Raw genomic sequence first — 19,363 nt, 5'->3', positions numbered from 1 at the left:
GAATATTACTGTGAGGCTGAGAATACAATAGCATCTCATAACTCTACAGCTCTGATGATCATTGTAGCAGGTAAAGTTTCATCTTTAATACCTCAATACAAAATTACTTTTCAAGATATATCTTAATAATTATACTTTAGATTATTACACTTTTGTTTATAACTACAGGTTTATTTATAAAATCCCCAAATATTAACAAGTATTATATTGATATTCTATTTTATTATTATAATAACGTTCAGTTCATTAGAACATGCTGTGTACTCATATCATCTATATTTTATTATAGGGAAACAGACCTCAGTTATGAATGCAGCTGTAGGAATCATAGTGGTTGTTCTGGTTCTCATCCTCTGTCTCTCTGGACTCATGTGGTTCAGGTGAGTTTTTTTGGTTGTTTATTATTTCACTTTAGAAGATTAATTCATTCATTCATTCATTCATTTGTTTACAAAACAGGAAGAAGTCCTCCAATACCACCTCTGACACAAGAGACACAGCAGACAACGGACAGGTGAGTCTGTTGGAATCAGAAGATGACTGTGTTGACTGTGCAGTATTTGTGGGACTTTACACTCCTCATGTTGTCTGTCCTCTCACCCCATCAGGGAGACTCTAGTCCAGTGTATGACAACGTCTCAAGCATGGCCATGAACCCTACTGCAGCACAGACAGCAGCCACAGACAACCAGGATGATGTTCACTACACCAGCGTCCACTTCTCTGGCTCCAAAAACCAGGAAGTGCCTCTATATTCCACCGTCCAACTGCCTCAGCCCCAGAAACAGGATGAGGATGTCCAGTACGCTGCTCTGAAATTCAACCTCCCCAGTGCTGCCACCCAGTGAGCATATTCTGCATGAAGGTCATGCATATGTTGCAGTTTATTGTAGGAGATGTCATCAATAAGCAAAACAGTTGACCCTTAGTGACCACTATGAACCCCAAACTATGAACCCAACAACGGACATCGCAGGACAATTACTATGACATGTCTATAATGAGGGAGTGATGTGACGATGATTTTGAGGAACTGTTCTTCTGTTCTAAATGTCACTCTATTCCCTATTTAGTGCACTACTTTAGACAGAGCCCTATAGGGTGCCACCATTTGGGACGCTGTGTTTGTTTTATTTCTGTTTCTCTGCTTCAGACCCGCAGCAGCACAATCAGCTGAGGAGGACTCCTCTGTTCTCTACAGTACAGTCAACAAACCCTGAGCCAAGAAGACCTGAACGCAACAAACTCAGAACCAAGAAGACCCAAACACAACAAACCCAGAACCAAGAAGACCTGAACACAACAAACCCAGAAAGAAGAAGACCTGAACACAACAAACCCAGAACCAAGAAGACCTGAACAGAACAAACCCAGTAACAAGAAGACCTGAACAGAACAAGTTTGACACAAACCTTGTATATCTGGACCTGTATATTTAAACTAAGTGACATAAGGCCTGAGGGGGTGTGGAATATTGACCATTATAAACTGGGTGGTTTGAGCCCTGAATGCTGATTAGCTGAAAGGCATGATATATCAGACCGTATACCATGGGTATTAACATTTGAATTTACATTGGTAACCAGTTTAAAATAAGGCACCTCTGGGTTTGTTGAATGTGGCCAATATACCACGGCTAAGGGCTGTATCCAAGTACTCCACGTTGCTTTGTGCATAAGAACAGCCCTTAGCTGTAATATATTGGCCATATACCACACCTCCTCGGGCCTTATTGCTTACGTTTATAATGGCAATAAGGCACTTCTGGGGTTTGTGGTATATGACCAACATACTGTTCCACGGCTTATTTTAAACTGGTTACCAACATAAATAGAACAGTAAACATATATTTTTATGTCATACACATGGTATATTGTCTGATATACAAAATAGACTTCTGAAATGCTGTTTCAGCCAATCAGCATCCAGGACCCAAACCACTCAGTTTATAATATTATATAATAATATATGCCATTTATTAAACACTTTTATCCAAATTCCGTGTCATTACAGTCATGCATGAATACTTTTTTCATATGGGAAGTCCCAGCAGGAATGGAACCAAAAAGCCATGAGGTACAAACTGAGCCACACAAGACTACTCTATTGAAACTTAGAGTAGGAGTTCTGATCTAGGGTCAGTTATGACTTTGAAACTATGATGAATAAGAAAGGGACCTTAACATTTTTTAAATATATTTTTAAGTTGAAAATGTTGTGTTTCTGACATAGGCAACCTTGTGTTCCAGTTATATTTTACAGAGCATTCAGAAAGTATTCAGACCCCTTGACCTTTTCCACATTTTGTGATGTTACAAACTTATTCTCAAATTGATGAAATTGTTTTCTTTCCTCATCAATCTACACACAAAACCCAATAATGATGAGCCAAAAAGGTTTTTAGACAATTTTGCAAATGTATAAATAAAAAAAACTGCAATATCACATTTACATAAGTATTCAGACCCGTTAATTAGTACTTTGTCGAAGCACCTTTGGCAGCGATTTACAGCCTCGAGTCTTCTTGGGTATGACGCTACAAGCTTGGCACACCTATATTTGGGGAGTTCTCCCGTTATCTACAGATCCTCTCAAGCTTGGTCATGTTGGATGGGAACAGATATTTTCAGGTCTCTCCAGAGATGTTCGATCAGGTTCAAGTCCGGGCTCTGGCTAGGCCGCTCAAGGACATTCAGAGATTTCTCCTGAAAGCCACTACTGCGTTGTCTTGGCTGTGTGCTTAGGGTCCTTGTCCTATTGGAAGGTTGAACCTTCGCACCAGTCTGAGGACCTGAGCCATCTGGAGCTGGTTTTCATCAAGGATCTCTCTGTACTTTTCTCCGTTCATCTTTCCCTCGATCCTGACTAGTCTCCCAGTCTCGGCCGCTGAAAAACATCCCCACAGCATAATGCTGCCACCACCATGCTTCACTGTAGGGATGGTGCCAGGTTTCCTCCATTAGTGACGCTTGGCATTCAGGCCAAAGAGTTCAATCTTGGTTTCATCAGACCAGAGAATCTTGTTTCTCATGGTCTGAGAGTCTTTAGGTGCCTTTTGGCAAACTCAAAGCAGGCTTTCATGTGCCATTTACTGAGGAGTGGCTTCCGTCTGGCCACTCTACCATAAAGACCTGATTGGTGGAGTGCTGCAGAGACGGCTGTCCTACTTGAAGGCTCTCCCATCTCCACAGAGGAACTCTGGAGCTCTGACAGAGTGACCATCGGGTTCTTGGTCACTCTAGGAAGAGTCTTGGTGGTTCCAAACTTCTTCTGTTTAAGAATGATGGAGACCACTGTGTTCTTGGACCTTCAAAACTGCAGAAATGTTTTGGTACCCTTCCCCAGATCTGTGCCTCAGCACAATCCTGTCTTGGAGTTCTAGAGACAATTCCTTCGACCTCATGATTTTTCCTCTGACGTGCACTGTCAACTGTGGGACAGTATATAGATAGGTGTGTGCCTTTCCAAATCATGTCCACTCAATTGAATTTACCACAGGTGAGCTCCAATCAAGTTGTAGAAGCATCTCAAGGATGATTCATAGAAACAGGATGCAGCTGAGTTCAATTTCGAGTCTCATAGCAAAAGATCTGATTACTTATCTAGATAGGGTATTTCTGTTTTTTATTTTTAATAAATTTGCAAACCTTTCTAAAGTCCTGTTTTTGCTTTGTCATTATGGGATAGTGTGGTAGATTGAAGATGTATTTTTATTTAATCTATTTTAGAATAACGCTGTAACATTTCAAAATTTGAAAAAAGACAAGGGGTCTGAATACTTTCCGAATGCATTGTATATAATTGTATGTAATGGTCTAGTGTGGGTGTTCTAACACCCACACTAGACCACCTTAGATGGAACAAGTAGTGTGCGACTGTGGATATTGGAACGAGACCATTAACAGTTCAGTGATTTTATACATATACACTGAGTATACCAATCATTAAGAACACATTCCTAATATTGAGTTGCACCCCCCACTATTGCCCTCAGTACAGCCTAAATTCATCAGGGCATGGACTCTACAAGGTGTCAAAAGCGTTCCACAGGAATGCTGGCCCATGTTGACTCCAATGCTTCGTACAGTTGTGTCAAGTTGGCTGGATGTCCTTTGGGTGGTTGACCATTCTTGATACACACAGGAAACTGTTGAGCATGAAAAACCCAGCATCTTTGCAGTTCTTGACACAAACCGGTGCGCCTGGCACCTACTACCATACCCTGTTCAAATGCACTTAAATCTTTTGTTTTACCCATTCACCCTCTGAATGACACACATACACAACCCATATCTCAAGGCTTAAAAATCCTTCTTTAACCTGTCTCCTCCCCTTCATCTACACTGACTGAACTGTTTAACAAGTGACATCAATAAGGGATCATAGCCTTCACCTGGATTCACCTGGTCAGTCTGCCATGGAAAGGTGTTCCTAATGTTTTGTACATTTAGTATTTGTTCCATGGACTAATACATGCATGTTCAGTGTACTAATTAATGTATGTGCAGTGGAATAATACATGTATGTTCAGTGGACTAATACATGTATGTTCAGTGGACTAATACATGTATGTTCAGTGGACTAATAATGTATGTTTAGTGGACTAATACATATATGTTCAGTGGACTAGTAATGTATATTCAGTGGACTAATACATGTCTGTTCAGTGGACTAATACATGTATGTTCAGTGGACTAATACAATTGAAGTTGACTAAAGTGACAATATGAGGAGTACAGAATGACTGAGAGCATCAATGTAAAATGACAATCTGTCTGTATCCTCTCAGCATGTGGGGGAGCTGGGTGTACAAATGACTGTTTTATTATGTCAATCAGTTGTATTCATTCATAATAAAATACAGTTTTATCAAATCAGATGAAGTTTCATTATTAAATGTCATTTTTATCTGTATTTTTATCCGCTGCCACGTGGCGTATATTTACGTTTCCCTCTCTGATTGGATTGTCTGAATTCACTTGTCGAGTGACAATTCAAGAAAAAAAACGACATTGATGAAAGATGTGAATCACTCTACCCTGGCAAAGACATAGACCGTATCTAGGAAAACGATTTAGGCTTTGACTATTTCTCTCTGCCCCTGGCCCCTGGCCCCTACCCTTTCTGTCTGTGTCCCTATTCTCCACCCTTCCCAAAGTGTGTACTAACAACGAATCACCAATCACACACACACAAACACACACACACAAACACAAAGACACACACATGCACACACACACAGAGGCAGTGTTAACTGAGTTGTCTCATTTCTGGTGGAGAGTTCAGACCCTGTGAAGAGGAAGGGAGTCTCACTAACAGGTGACATTAACACAATTGTCTCAGAATTATTATTTCTATTCACTGGAATGAATATGTGTGTTCTCCTCCAGAGAAGGGTATTCAGTTGTTTAAGCAGGGCCAGTACTCTCAGGCTGTGGACATGTTCTCTGAGGCTATCCACTGTAACCCCAAAGTCCACAGGTACACAACACCTTAAAGCTTGTCCTCTAACCTATGACCCAAAACACCACAGGTACACAACACAAAATTCCACTATACTCCCACCAAACTCTCTCTCTCTATCGATCTCTGTCGCTCTCTCGCTCACTCTCTTTCCATCTCTCCCCACTCTCTCTCTCTCCCTTTTCTTTCTCTCCCTTCCTTGCCTTTCTCTCTTTTCCTTTTCTCTCTCTCTCTCTCTCTGGTTCTTTGGGAATAATTGATACAGCTACGGGTGTTTGGAGATCTACTCCTCTGACTTATCAGATGCTCAGAAGTCCATCCAGCTTGCTCCTGATTGGCCAAAGGGATACTTCCACAAGATCATCAAAGGTTAGTGCTGCATTTAGCTGTGGTTTGGGTTTATGTGACATTATATGCTAGCTTGAAAAATGGGTGTCTGATTATTTCTGGCTGGGTACTCTGCTGACATAATCTAATATTTTGCTTTCATTGTAAAGCCTTTTTGAAATCGGACTCATTCAAACATTTCTAGAAACTTTGGAGTGTTTTCTATCCAAAGCTAATAATTATATGCATATTCTAGTTTCTGGGCAGGAGTAATAATCAGATTAAATCGGGTACGTTTTTTATCCGGCCGTGAAAATACTGCCCCCTATCCATAACAAGTTAATGTGATAGAATGTATTTCTGTTCAAAGCATCGGCACGCCCCCATGGACACAGACAGGACCAGGCGTCATGTGACAAGCCTGTTCTATGTTCACTTATAAAACCCCACCCTGATTTACTTTCTCTAGACCAGTTTACCTCAGAAGAGAGAGCCAAGGTTTGACCCCCAATTCCTCTACTGAAAGTTAACTATACCACATGGTTAAACTTTTAGACTATCGAGAACGACAGAATAATAACAAGTCTTTGATATTAATTAATAGTCTGCAGCTAGAAATTATATCATTGAACGCGAAGACCGACTAATCATCCATTCTATAACGACATTAATGAATATCGCTTTGAAAGATCCATTCTAACCGAGAGAGAGAAAACAGGACAAAAACTCTCCAACAGGACAAAAACTCTCCAACAAGGATCCCGACGACACACTGAGCGTAAATATATATTGATTGCAATTGTTACCGAATGAGTGAGCGTTCATGTGCAAAGGATTAGCATATCAATTGTTAATATTTATCAACTCAAACATGCTGCCATGCCTGTTTAGCCCACTAGGGCACATTCCTCTACCATTGCTTTGTAACGATACCTACTGTTTTCTGTGCTTTCTGTGAATTACTTAGTTTAGTAAATAAATGATTTTAAGACAATTGATGTATGGATGACTTTAGTAAAGGCTGGATTCGTGCAGATACAACAATTTACGACGTTTGGAATGAGACTGGACGCGAGGTAAAATACACCATTTAAACCAGAAGATAATCGGCCTATACTATAATAGAATATAATATATAATGTTATAATATAGGAAAGTTATATTAGGAAAATTATAACTTTGTAATCTGAATATTTTCCTTGGTGCCCCGATCTCCTAGTTAATTACAGTTAAACGATTAATCAGTTTAATCGCGTGATAATAATTACAGGGAGTTATTTTGATAAACATGTCTTCAGTTTAATGGTGCCCTCAAGACACAACATAGTGCACCAGCTGTTATTTACAAAAATACATACATCGCTTCTTGTCTTACCAGACGCCGCTGTTCTATCCTGCCGGTACGTCTTATAACCAGCCAGCTATATGTTGACATTGTCGTGGTTCAGCCACGACTCCGTGAAGCTTAAGATGTTACAGTTTTTAATATCCCGTTGGTAGTTTATGTGGTGTGTTTGCCAGCAGATTTGAGGGAATTGTTTTTTTTTAGATCGCCTCCGAATCCTCAGAAGGCAGACTTCTCTCCGGCCTCTCTTTTACGCCTCTTCTTCATGCAGATCACGGGGTCGGGCCTGTTCTTGTTTCTCTGCACTGCCAGTAACTGTTGTTGGTTTAGATGAACTAACTCAGCATCACCTTCATGTCATCCACAGACCTCTACAGCCTGAACCATATCAGAGTTCTTTATATGGACATTATACTGTATGTCCTTCATTAGCACTTTATATTCACAGAATAGTATATGTACAACAGGCTACATGAGACTATATATGGACAACAGGCTACATTAGACTATATATGGATAACAGGCTACATTAGACTATATATATAGAACAGGGCTCCGGGCAGCCGAGCGGAAATGGAGGTAAACTCGCCTCCCTGCGGACCTGGCATCCTTTCACTCCCTCCTCTCTACATTTTCCTCTTCTGTCTCTGCTGCTAAAGCCACTTTCTACCACTCTAAATTCCAAGCATCTGCCTCTAACCCTAGGAAGATCTTTGCCACCTTCTCCTCCCTCCTGAATCCTCCTCCCCCTCCCCCCCATCCTCCCTCTCTGCGGATGACTTCGTCAACCATTTTGAAAAGAAGGTTGACGACATCCGATCCTCGTTGCTAAGTCAAACGACACCGCTGGTCCTGCTCACACTGCCCTACCCTGTGCTTTGACCTCTTTCTCCCCTCTCTCTCCAGATGAAATCTCGCGTCTTGTGACAGCCGGCCGCCCAACAACCTGCCCACTTGACCCTATCCCCTCCTCTCTTCTCCAGACCATTTCCGGATACCTTCTCCCCTACCTCACCTCGCTCATCAACTCATCCTTGACCGCTGGCTACTTCCCTTCCGTCTTCAAGAGAGCGAGAGTTGCACCCCTTCTGAAAAAACCTACACTCGATCCCTCCGATGTCAACAACTACAGACCATTATCCATTCTTTCTTTTCTCTCCAAAACTCTTGAACGTGCCGTCCTTGGCCAGCTCTCCTGCTATCTCTCTCAGAATGACCTTGTTGATCCTAATCAGTCAGGTTTCGAGACTGGGCATTCAACTGAAACTGCTCTTCTCTGTGTCACGGAGGCTCTCCGCACTGCTAAAGCTAACTCTCTCTCCTCTGCTCCCATCCTTCTAGACCTATCTGCTGCCTTTGATACTGTGAACCATCAGATCCTCCTCTCCACCCTCTCCGAGCTGGGCATCTCCGGCGCGGCCCACGCTTGGATTGCGTCCTACCTGACAGGTCGCTCCTACCAAGTGGCGTGGCGAGAATATGTCTCCGCACCACGTGCTCTCACCACTGGTGTCCCCCAGGGCTCTGTTCTAGGCCCTCTCCTATTCTCGCTATACACCAAGTCACTTGGCTCTGTCATATCCTCACATGGTCTCTCCTATCATTGCTATGCAGACGACACACAATTAATCTTCTCCTTTCCCCCTTCTGATAACCAGGTGGCGAATCGCATCTCTGCATGTCTGGCAGTGTGGATGACGTATTACCACCTCAAGCTGAACCTCGGCAAGACGGAGCTGCTCTTCCTCCCGGGGAAGAACTGCCCGTTCCATGATCTCGCCATCACGGTTGACAACTCCCTTGTGTCCTCCTCCCAGAGTGCTAAGAACCTTGGCGTGACCCTGGACAACACCCTGTCGTTCTCCACTAACATCAAGGCGGTGACCCGATCCTGTAGGTTCATGCTCTACAACATTCGCAGAGTACGACCCTGCCTCACACAGGAAGCGGCGCAGGTCCTAATCCAGGCACTTGTCATCTCCCGTCTGGATTACTGCAACTCGCTGTTGGCTGGGCTCCCTGCCTGTGCCATTAAACCCCTACAACTCATCCAGAACGCCGCAGCCCGTCTGGTGTTCAACCTTCCCAAGTTCTCTCACGTCACCCCGCTCCTCCGCTCTCTCCACTGGCTTCCAGTTGAAGCTCGCATCCGCTACAAGACCATGGTGCTTGCCTACGGAGCTGTCAGGGGAACGGCACCTCCGTACCTTCAGGCTCTGATCAGGCCCTACACCCAAACAAGGGCACTGCGTTCATCCACCTCTGGCCTGCTCGCCTCCCTACCTCTGAGGAAACACAGTTCCCGCTCAGCCCAGTCAAAACTGTTCGCTGCTCTGGCACCCCAATGGTGGAACAAGCTCCCTCACGACGCCAGGACAGCGGAGTCAATCACCACCTTCCGGAGACACCTGAAACCCCACCTCTTTAAGGAATACCTGGGATAGGATAAAGTAATCCTTCTAACCCCCCCCCCCCTAAAAGATTTAGATGCACTATTGTAAAGTGGTTGTTCCACTGGATATAATAAGGTGAATGCACCAATTTGTAAGTCGCTCTGGATAAGAGCGTCTGCTAAATGACTTAAATGTAATGTAAAATATGGACAACAGGCTACATTAGACTATATATGGATAACAGGCTAAATTAGACTATATATAGATAACAGGCTACATTAGACTATATATGGATAACAGGCTACATTAGACTATATATGGACAACAGGCTACATTAGACTATATGTGGACAACAGGCTCCATAAGGCAATATATGGATAACAGGTTACATTAGACTATATATGGACAGCAGGCTACATTAGACTATATATAGATAACAGGTTACATTAGACTATATATATGGACAACAGGCTACATTAGACTACATATGGACTGCAGGCTACATTAGACTATACAGTGGGGGAAAAAGTATTTTATCCCCTGCTGATTTTGTACGTTTGCCCACTTACAAAGAAATGATCAGTCTATAATTTTAATTGTAGGTTTATTTGAACAGTGAGAGACAGAATAACAACAAAAAAATCCAGAAAAATGCATGTCAAAAACGTTATAAAATTATTTGCTTTTTAATGAGGGAAATAAGTATTTGACCCCCTCTCAATCAGAAAGATTTCTGGCTCCCAGGTGTCTTTTATACAGGTAATGAGCTGAGATTAGGAGCACGCTCTTAAAGGGAGTGCTCCTAACCGCAGCTTGTTACCTGTAAAAAAGACACCTGTCCACAGAAGCAATCAATCAATTTGAGAAATCAATCAATTTGAGCAATCAATTTGTGTGTGTGTGTGTGTGTGTGTGTGTGAGAGAGTCACTTGCTGTTCAGCCTCACAGCTTGGGGATAGGAGCTATCATTGAACCTGGTGGTCAGTCTTTAGGCTGCTGTACAGCTTGATGGATCGTAGAGGTTTGAACATATTTGGGGTTCTATATTTGGGGTTCTGAGAATAAAACAGCTTCATAACAATCAATGTAGAAATATGTGTTTACAGTACTACACATCTGTTCAATACTTTGTTGTTGATGACTTTTTTGTATCCATTAGGAAATAGTTTTTTGCATCATACATCATGTCATCTTAAATAAACAGACGTAGACAGACATGCAACACGTCACACACATTACATACATAGTGCAATAGACTTACAGACAGTATTCACATAGACAACCATATAGCACAATACAACACAACACAACATGAGCCTGGTTCATTTTCAGTAATGAGGCCCTGTACCCCATTTACAGTTTCTACTTCAATGTATCAGGTGGAGTTATTCACCAGCTATAGAGTGAGTTGTTGGTGTTTCTAAGACTGCAGGGTGGGAGATGCAACAATGGCCTTGAGAACAGCAGGAAGTGTGTTGGTGGTCTTTCTCTGGTCTGTAGCAGGTATGGTCTCATTCTTATCTTTTAGTTGCTCTGTTTAACAATCTCCAGACATTTATAAAAGGATAAGAATCATAATGTTATTTTGGTGTGTTCTGTTAGGTGTCTCCACTTAAATAGTTATCTTTCACACCTCACTGAGTGATACTTATCTGTGGTTTCCATTCACACTCAACTCAGCAACTATGGCAAAGTGTGGACAGAACCCTACTGTCAGTGTGAGCCATAAGACCTTGACTTAATTCTGATTCCCTTCTGTTTTGTGACTGTTTCAGTGGTACTGGGTCAGTATGGCTGGAGTGTGACCTACACCAAGAAAGGTATCTGTACCTTGAAGGGGTCAACAGTGGATCTGGCCTGCTCTTACACATATCCCAGAGGTCATACAGTCACAACAACCACATGGTATAAATGGAATAGTTGGATCTGGACTCAAATCCAAGATAAATATGAGGATCGTATAGAGTACCGTGGGAATAAGGAGAATGACTGCACCCTGAGAATCACAGACCTGAGAGAGGAGGATTCAGCATCATATTACTTCTCATTTACAACAGGCTCATGGAAATCTGGCTCAGATGTCACTCTCTCTGTCACAGGTTCTGTAATCTGACATAAAGAGTATAGTTAGCACTTCTAATGATTTATTACATTTTGTCACGAAATTCATCGTGGTATTGAAGGGAAGACCAAAATGCAGCTGGTATATGGATACTCATTCTTTTAATTCACAAAAAAGGAGTAAAGCATCCACAGAAAAAAAAAAAAACAATACTCACGACTAACACCAGTGTGGCAGGCTCAACAAGCAGTGCTCACAAACAATTCCCCACAAACACACAGACAAACCCACCCAACTAATATAGGACTTCCAATCAAAGGCAACACCACACAGCTGCCTTCAATTGGAAGTCCACGCCAATTAACTCTACATAGAAACACCCAACCTAGACAGAACATAGAAAACACAACTTCTTCTGCCACGCCCTGACCAAAACTTATACACCTACTCCACCTGCTGGTCAGGACGTGACATTACCCCCCCTAAAGGTGCAGACCCCGAATGCACCTTCAAAAGAAAAAAACACAGAACACCCAAAACAACCCGAAAAAAATCCCCCTAACTACAGGGGGGGGGCTGGCTGCCGTCAACGACGGCACTGTGCTACACCCCCCCTCCCCAACCCACCTATGTTGGAGGCGGCTCAGGTGCGGGACGTGGACCCCGCTCCATCCTCGTCGTTGCCCACTTCGGTAGCGCCCCTGGCTGCTCCGGAAGACTAGTAGGCGCACCTGACTTCGCCCGACTGGCGGGCGACTCTGGCGTCTCCTGACTGGCGGGGAGCTCTGGAGACTCCTGACTGGCGGGGAGCTCTGGCGTCTCCTGACTGGCGGGGAGCTCTGGCGACTCCTGACTGGCGGGGAGCTCTGGAGACTCCTGACTGGCGGGGAGCTCTGGCGACTCCTGACTGGCGGGGAGCTCTGGCGACTCCTGACTGGCGGGGAGCTCTGGCGTCTCCTGACTGGCGGGGAGCTCTGGCGACTCCTGACTGGCGGGGGAGCTCTGGCGTCTCCTGACTGGCGGGGAGCTCTGGCGACTCCTGACTGGCGGGGAGCTCTGGCGACTCCTGACTGGCGGGGAGCTCTGGAGACTCCTGACTGGCGGGGAGCTCTGGCGACTCCTGACTGGCGGGGAGCTCTGGCGACTCCTGACTGGCGGGGAGCTCTGGCGACTCCTGACTGGCGGGGAGCTCTGGCGACTCCTGACTGGCGGGGCTGGAATGACACACTAGAAGCCTTGTGCGTGGAGCTGGTACTGGACGTGCCAGCCCGGAGACACGCACCTCAAGGCTAGTGCGTGTAACGGGAAACACCGGACCGTAGAGGCGCACTGGCGGTCTAAAGCGCAGGGTTGGCATCACCCCTGCTGGCTCGATGCGTACTTTCCCCTGGCACATGCGGGGTGCTGGTACTGAGCATACTGGCCTGACAATACCAGGCCTTATCATAGCACCTACCCCAAAGCACGGGACTGTCCAGTCTGTTTGCCTCTAAAAAGGGTACGGGGCGCTGGCCTGGGTCTCCAGTCTTTCCCCGTCAAACAGCCCTTGTGCCCCCCCCTAAAAGATTCTTGGGGGTGCCTCTCGGGCTCCCTTACCAGTCGTTCTCCCCAGTCCTCGCCAGAATTCTTCAGCTGCTTGGTCCTGGTTTGGTGGGGAATTCTGTCACGAAATTCATCGTGGTGTTGAAGGGAAGACCAAAATGCAGCGGGTATATGGATACTCATTCTTTTAATTCACAAAAAAGGAGTAAAGCATCCACAGAAGAAAAAAAACAATAAACAGTACTCACGACTAACACCAGTGTGGCAGGCTCAACAAGCAGTGCTCACAAACAATTCCCCACAAACACACAGACAAACACACCCAACTAATATAGGACTTCCAATCAAAGGCAACACCACACAGCTGCCTTCAATTGGAAGTCCACCCCAATTAACTCTACATAGAAACACCCAACCTAGACAGAACATAGAAAACACAACTTCTTCTGCCACGCCCTGACCAAAACTTATACACCTACTCCACCTGCTGGTCAGGACGTGACACATTTTCAATGAGAACCTTAGAATGGTGCTGACTGACAGATGTTCTCTATTGTTGTTTCATAACTTTCAAAGGCCCCCTGTTTATTTTTATTCCATCCATAATACCTGATTGGTTTAATTACGCTATTGTCATTTACCTTGCATTCAGACCTGCAGGTGAAGATGACTCCTGGAACAGAGGAACAAAGGAGAACACTGACCTGTATCACCACCTGTACTCTGACTGACAAGCCCACCTACATTTGGTACAAGAACGGAGACAAAGTAAAGGAGGACTCTTCCAGCCTGTACTCAGACTACTTTAGTGATGCAGACAGTTACTCCTGTGCTGTAAAATACCATGAGGATCTCCTCTCTCCTGCAGTGTGTGAGTCTGGACTTTTGCATTAAGATGTTATATCAATACAGTTTAGTTCAGGTTGTGAGACTAATGTCAATTAATCAGTAAATATGGATCATTATTTAATAATTTGGGTTTTCACTACTGTATTGTAATTTAAGATTTATACAAGGTGTTGTATGGTATTTTTTTATTTCAGGTCAGAACTGTTGGAGTGTGACTTACACCCATCAGAGTATCTGTGTCTTGAAGGGGTCAACAGTGAACATATCCTGCTCTTACACATATCCCAGTTATCATGAGATCAAAAAAGCTTTCTGGTTTACTAAATGGTCTGGTATGGATGCTGAAGATCTGAGCTCAGTGCCAGGGTATGAGGGTCATATAGAGTACCTTGGGGATAAGGAGAGTAACTGTACCCTGAGAATCACAGACCTGAGATTGAGTGACTCTGCTGGGTACAGGTTCAGATTCATAACATCTGGAGGAAAGTTTTCTGGCTCACCTGTCTCCCTGACTGTCACAGGTAATCTGTCACACATCTCACATCTATAACTGTGATTACCTTATTAAGGGCAGTCATACAGACACCATAGTGGTATGTGATGGGAATATACCAAATGTAGTATTTCACATAAGAGGACATATATAGAAGGAGTAGAATAATAATTTGTTTCCATTTACTCTAGATGTTGTGTTGGAAATGAATCGTGGATCTGTGTCAGAGGGGGAGAGAGTCACACTGAGATGTCACACCAAATGTACGCTGGACCCAATCACAGCCTACAGTTGGTATAAGAATGGACAGCCTATACCAAACAGCAACACCTACTCTCCTGTCTATATCCTATTCTCAGTCAGCAGTGAGGATACAGGCAGATACTCCTGTGCTGTAAAAGGCCATGAGGATCTCCCCTCTGCTGAAGAGACTCTCACTGTCACATGTAAGTACATGGGGTTTAAACCTTTAGCTTTCTATATTATCACTGTAGTGACAGATATTAGCTCCACATGGTACTTTAATTGATCATCTTAAATACGAGTGTGAATCTAAAAGGCATTGTAGTGAAAAGTACAATTGTGGAATGTTTATATAAAATGTTTAATAAGTGACCTATTTGTACTTTTACTAAATCCATTGTCTTTTACATCAGATGGACCAAGGAACACCTCAGTGTCAGTCAGTCCCTCTGGTGAAATAGTGGAGGGCAGTTCAGTGACTCTGACCTGCAGCAGTGATGCCAACCCACCTGTGGACAAATACACCTGGTACAAGAAGAATGTAGCCTCACCAAAAGCATCAGGACAGAGTTACAGCATCACTAACATCATCTCTGAGGACAGAGGAGAATACTACTGTGAGGCCCAGAATGGAAGAGGATCTATGAACTCTACAGCTCTGATGATCATTATAGCAGGTAAAGTTACATCTTCAATACTTCAATATAAAACTACATGTTTCAATCTAATCCTAATCATTATACTTTGTCTTATTAAACCTTAGTTCATAACTATACATTGGGTTATACGATCCCTTAACAAGTATTGTATTATTGTCTCTATTTAAGTTTATTTTTAGTTTATTATATCATGCCATGTAATTCATATCATCCATATTTTATTATAGGGAAACAGGCCTCAGTTCTGACTGCAGCTGTAGGAATCATAGTGGTTGTTCTGGTTCTCATCCTCTGTCTCTCTGGACTCATGTGTTTCAGGTGAGTGAAAATGCATATTTTTTATGTTGTTCATTATTTAAATGTAGCAGTCTGATTTGTTGTTAACTTCATCAATTAATTCATTAATTAATGTGTGAAACAGGAAGGCCTCCAAATCCCCCTCTGACACAAGAGACACAGCAGATGATGGACAGGTGAGTCTGTTGGAATCAGAAGATGACTGTGTATTCTTTGTGGAACATTTCCTTCCTCATGTTGTCTGTCCTCTCTTCCCATCAGGGAGACTCTAGTCCAGTGTATGACAACATCTCAAGCGTGGCCATGAGCCCTACAGACAACCAGGATGACATTCACTACACCAGCGTCCACTTCTCTCACTCCAAAAAACCAGGAAGCGCCTCTGTACTCCACCATCCAACTGCCTCAACCCAAGAAACAGGAAGAAGATGTCCAGTACTCTGCTCTGAAATTCAACCTCCCCACTGCTGCCACCTGGTGAGCATATTCTGCATTAAGGTCATTCATATGCTGCTGCTTACTGTAGGAGATGTCATCAATATGCAAAACAGTTGACCCCTAGTGACCACTAGTGAAGTCATTTCCTAAAACTACCAACCCAACAATGGACATCTCAATACAATTACTATGACATGTCTATAATGAGGGAGTGATTTGATGATGATTTCTCTGTCTGTGTTCCAAATGGAACCCTATTCCCTATTTAGTGAGCCCTATAGGCCCTGGCTAAAGGTAGTGCACTATAAATGGTATAGAGTGCCACCATTTGGGACACATTCTTTGTTTCATTTCTGTTTCTCTCTCAGACCCACAGCAGCACAAGCATCTGAGGAGGACCCCTCTGTTCTCTATAGTACAGTCAACAAACCCTGAACAAAGAAGACCTGAACACAACAAACCCAGAACCAAGAAGACCTGAACACAACAAACCCAGAAACCTTGTATATCTGGACCTGTATATTCAAACTATATAAGTGGTATAATTAGGGATCAAAGCTTTCACCTGGATTCACCTGGTCAGTCTATGTCATGGAAAGAGCAGGTGTTCCTAATGTTTTGTACACTCATTGTATAAAGATATATGTAATTAAGCAGTAAGGCCAGAGGTGGTGTGGTATATGGCCAATATACCACGGCTAAGGGCTGTTATTATGCACTACACAACGAGGGGTGTCTGGATGTAGTCCTTAGTCGTGGTATATTGGCCATATACCACAAACCACGGAGGTGCCTTACTGCTGTTATAAACTGGTTACCAACATAAATAGAAAAGTGTTTTTTTGCGTCATAACAGTGATATATTGTCTGATATACCAACACAATCTCACACGCAAATCGTGCAAATATGTACAAAAACTATTTTAGCAGAATTCGTATGTTTTTTGCATTTTTTTGTGTGGATTAATTTGTGTGGAAAGACACTCCTTTTTGTGCAACTTAATTCGTAGGAAAAAAACACACATTTTGTGCGACTTTATTCATAGGAAAATACATTTTTCGGGGCAAATTTCCGTAACAATCTTTTTTAAATTGCATGATGAGCAATGGTGTTCTACACTGCCTTTTTTTGTCTGATATACAGCACACACTTCTGAAATGTTATTTCAGCCAATCAGCATCCAGGAACCAAACTATCCAGTTTTTAATAGTATATAATAATATATGCCGTTTACCAGACACTTTAATCCAAAGCCATTCACTCAGTCATTACAGTCATGCGTGCATAAAGCTTTCATATGGGAAGTCCTAGCAGGAATGGAACCCATGAGCCATGCTCTAACAACCGAGCCACACTACTTTAGTCAAGCAGAGTATAAATGCTGATCTAGGGTCAGTTTTGCCTTTTAAACTATGATGAATAAGAAAGGGACCTTAAAAAATGAGATATTTTTTAAGTTTACATAAAAAAATATATATATTTACAGAAAACTCAGAATCTGATTACAAGAACCTTTGACAAAAACATTGTATTTCTGAAGATGGCAGCCTCAAGGTCCATGTATATTTTATATAACTATATTTGCTACTATATATATGTTATCTTTCTGAAACAATCATCAGACTTGTGAGACTATATGTGAAGGCTAACAGCAATTGTTAATCTGTTTCTATAACATTGTATTTCTTCATATGGCATTGTTAGATGATACACATAAAATATAGTTTTTTATGACAAAGTTATGGCACAATTTTGCCTCAATGTCAAGAAAAGTGTTCTGCTTGATGAAATGTTACTTATTGTTTTTAAGAAAATGTGTGAAGTGTGAAATTTCTTGTAATAAACTTTAAGATTAAACTTCATTGTCACTGTTTTCAACTTGTATCTTTAGTGGAGAGAAAATGAAAAGCTTTCAAAATATTTTCTTTTAATCAACAACCCAAAATGTGTAACCTACAGACCCCTGAAAGAAACATTGACTTAGATTTTTATTTTAAACAAGCTCACGAGATAAAGTGTCCATGATTTATAAAACGAGCTCACAAATTGTAAAACATGCTAATGAATTACTAAAATGTGTGCATGAATTGACATAAAACGTGCTCATGACCCAGGTATGTTCTCGTTTCTGATGCAATTATGGATACGTGTGATGCTTTTAACCTCTCTTGGGCAGGTGGGACGCTGCCGTCCCACCCACGGGACACACTATTCAACAGCCAGTGAAAAATCAGAGCGCCAAATTCAAAACAACAACATTTCATAATTCAAAGTTCTCAAACATATGACTATTTTACACCATTTTAAAGGTACACTTCTCCTTAATGTAACCACATTGTCCGATTTCAAAAAAGGCTATACGGCGAAAGCATAAAGTTAGATTATGTTAGGACAGGTACAACACAAGAAAAACCACACAGCCATTTTCCAAGCAGGAGAGGGGTCACAAATGCCAGAAATTCAGTTAAAATTAAGCACTAACCTTTGACGATCTTCATCAGATGACACTCCTAGGACTCAATGTTAGATAATACATGTATGTTTTGTTCGATAAAGTTCATATTTATATCCAAAAACAGCATTTTACATTGGCGCGTGACGTTCAGAAAATATTTTGCCTCCAATACTCGCGGTGAATCAGCACAACAATTTACAAAAATACTCATCATAAATGTTGATAAGATATTAAACTGTTATTCAAAGAATTATAGATAACCATTTCCTTTATGCAACCGCTGTGACAGATTTTAAAAAAGCTTCACGGGGAAAACACACTTTGCAATAATCTGAGTACGGCGCTCAGAAACATACACTAGGCAATACAGATACCCGCCATTTTGGAGTCATCTATAATCATAAATAGCATTATAAATATTCACTTACCTTTGATGATCTTCATCAGAAGGCACTTCCAGGAATCCCAGGTCAACAATAAATGTTGTTTTGTTCGATAAAGTCCATAATTTATGTCCAAATACCTCCTTGTTGTTTGCGCGTTCAGTAAGCTACTCCAAATGTAGGAAACGTGCCCAAAATTTCACGACGAAAACAAAACAACAAGTTATATTTACGTTCGTTGAAACGTGTCAAACGTTGTATAGCATCAATCTTTAGGGCTTTTTTAACATAAAACTTCAATATTTTCCAAACGGACGATTCCAATGTCTTGAAAAACGTTTTGGACCACAGCTACCTCACACGTGAATGCGCGCCAATGAACTTATGTAATTTTCTGAGTCACCAACTTCCCG

The 19,363-nt window shown here is 42.3% G+C and overlaps 2 protein-coding genes across 3 annotated transcripts in view; both read left to right on the top strand.

The window, feature by feature from the left end:
* Positions 1 to 2: 2 nt before the first annotated feature.
* Positions 3 to 2,451, top strand: LOC106598058 (uncharacterized). 2 transcript variants are annotated; one of them, XM_045708916.1, is made up of 5 exons: positions 3 to 70; positions 290 to 380; positions 460 to 514; positions 609 to 844; positions 1,154 to 2,451. In XM_045708916.1, the coding sequence occupies exons 1-5, from the start codon at positions 55 to 57 to the stop codon at positions 1,218 to 1,220; spliced, it is 465 nt and encodes a 154-aa protein (XP_045564872.1). In that variant the 5' UTR covers positions 3 to 54; the 3' UTR covers positions 1,221 to 2,451. The 2 variants fall into 2 exon arrangements, with proteins under 2 accessions (XP_045564872.1, XP_045564875.1); XM_045708919.1 differs by having other exon boundaries at positions 22 to 70; positions 298 to 380.
* Positions 2,452 to 10,713: 8,262 nt separating this feature from the next.
* LOC106591235 (sialoadhesin) overlaps positions 10,714 to 19,363 on the top strand; it is a 608,384-nt gene continuing 599,734 nt past the window's right edge. The window contains exons 1-9 of the mRNA XM_045708873.1: positions 10,714 to 11,031; positions 11,304 to 11,627; positions 13,785 to 14,003; positions 14,176 to 14,502; positions 14,666 to 14,920; positions 15,131 to 15,394; positions 15,604 to 15,694; positions 15,798 to 15,849; positions 15,935 to 16,150. Coding sequence (XP_045564829.1) covers positions 10,977 to 11,031; positions 11,304 to 11,627; positions 13,785 to 14,003; positions 14,176 to 14,502; positions 14,666 to 14,920; positions 15,131 to 15,394; positions 15,604 to 15,694; positions 15,798 to 15,849; positions 15,935 to 16,150 — 1,803 coding nt within the window. The 5' untranslated portion in view covers positions 10,714 to 10,976. The remainder of the gene's footprint in view (positions 11,032 to 11,303; positions 11,628 to 13,784; positions 14,004 to 14,175; positions 14,503 to 14,665; positions 14,921 to 15,130; positions 15,395 to 15,603; positions 15,695 to 15,797; positions 15,850 to 15,934; positions 16,151 to 19,363) is intronic.

This window comes from Salmo salar, chromosome ssa02, assembly GCF_905237065.1.
Source record: "Salmo salar chromosome ssa02, Ssal_v3.1, whole genome shotgun sequence".
Taxonomy (NCBI): domain Eukaryota; kingdom Metazoa; phylum Chordata; class Actinopteri; order Salmoniformes; family Salmonidae; genus Salmo; species Salmo salar.
This window is presented reverse-complemented; position numbering and strand designations above follow the sequence as displayed.

Coding starts and splice junctions, on each gene's coding strand:
- LOC106598058 (XM_045708916.1), top strand. Junction 381..459: donor TCTGGACTCATGTGGTTCAG/GTGAGTTTTTTT, acceptor TTTACAAAACAG/GAAGAAGTCCTCCAATACCA. Junction 515..608: donor ACACAGCAGACAACGGACAG/GTGAGTCTGTTG, acceptor TCACCCCATCAG/GGAGACTCTAGTCCAGTGTA.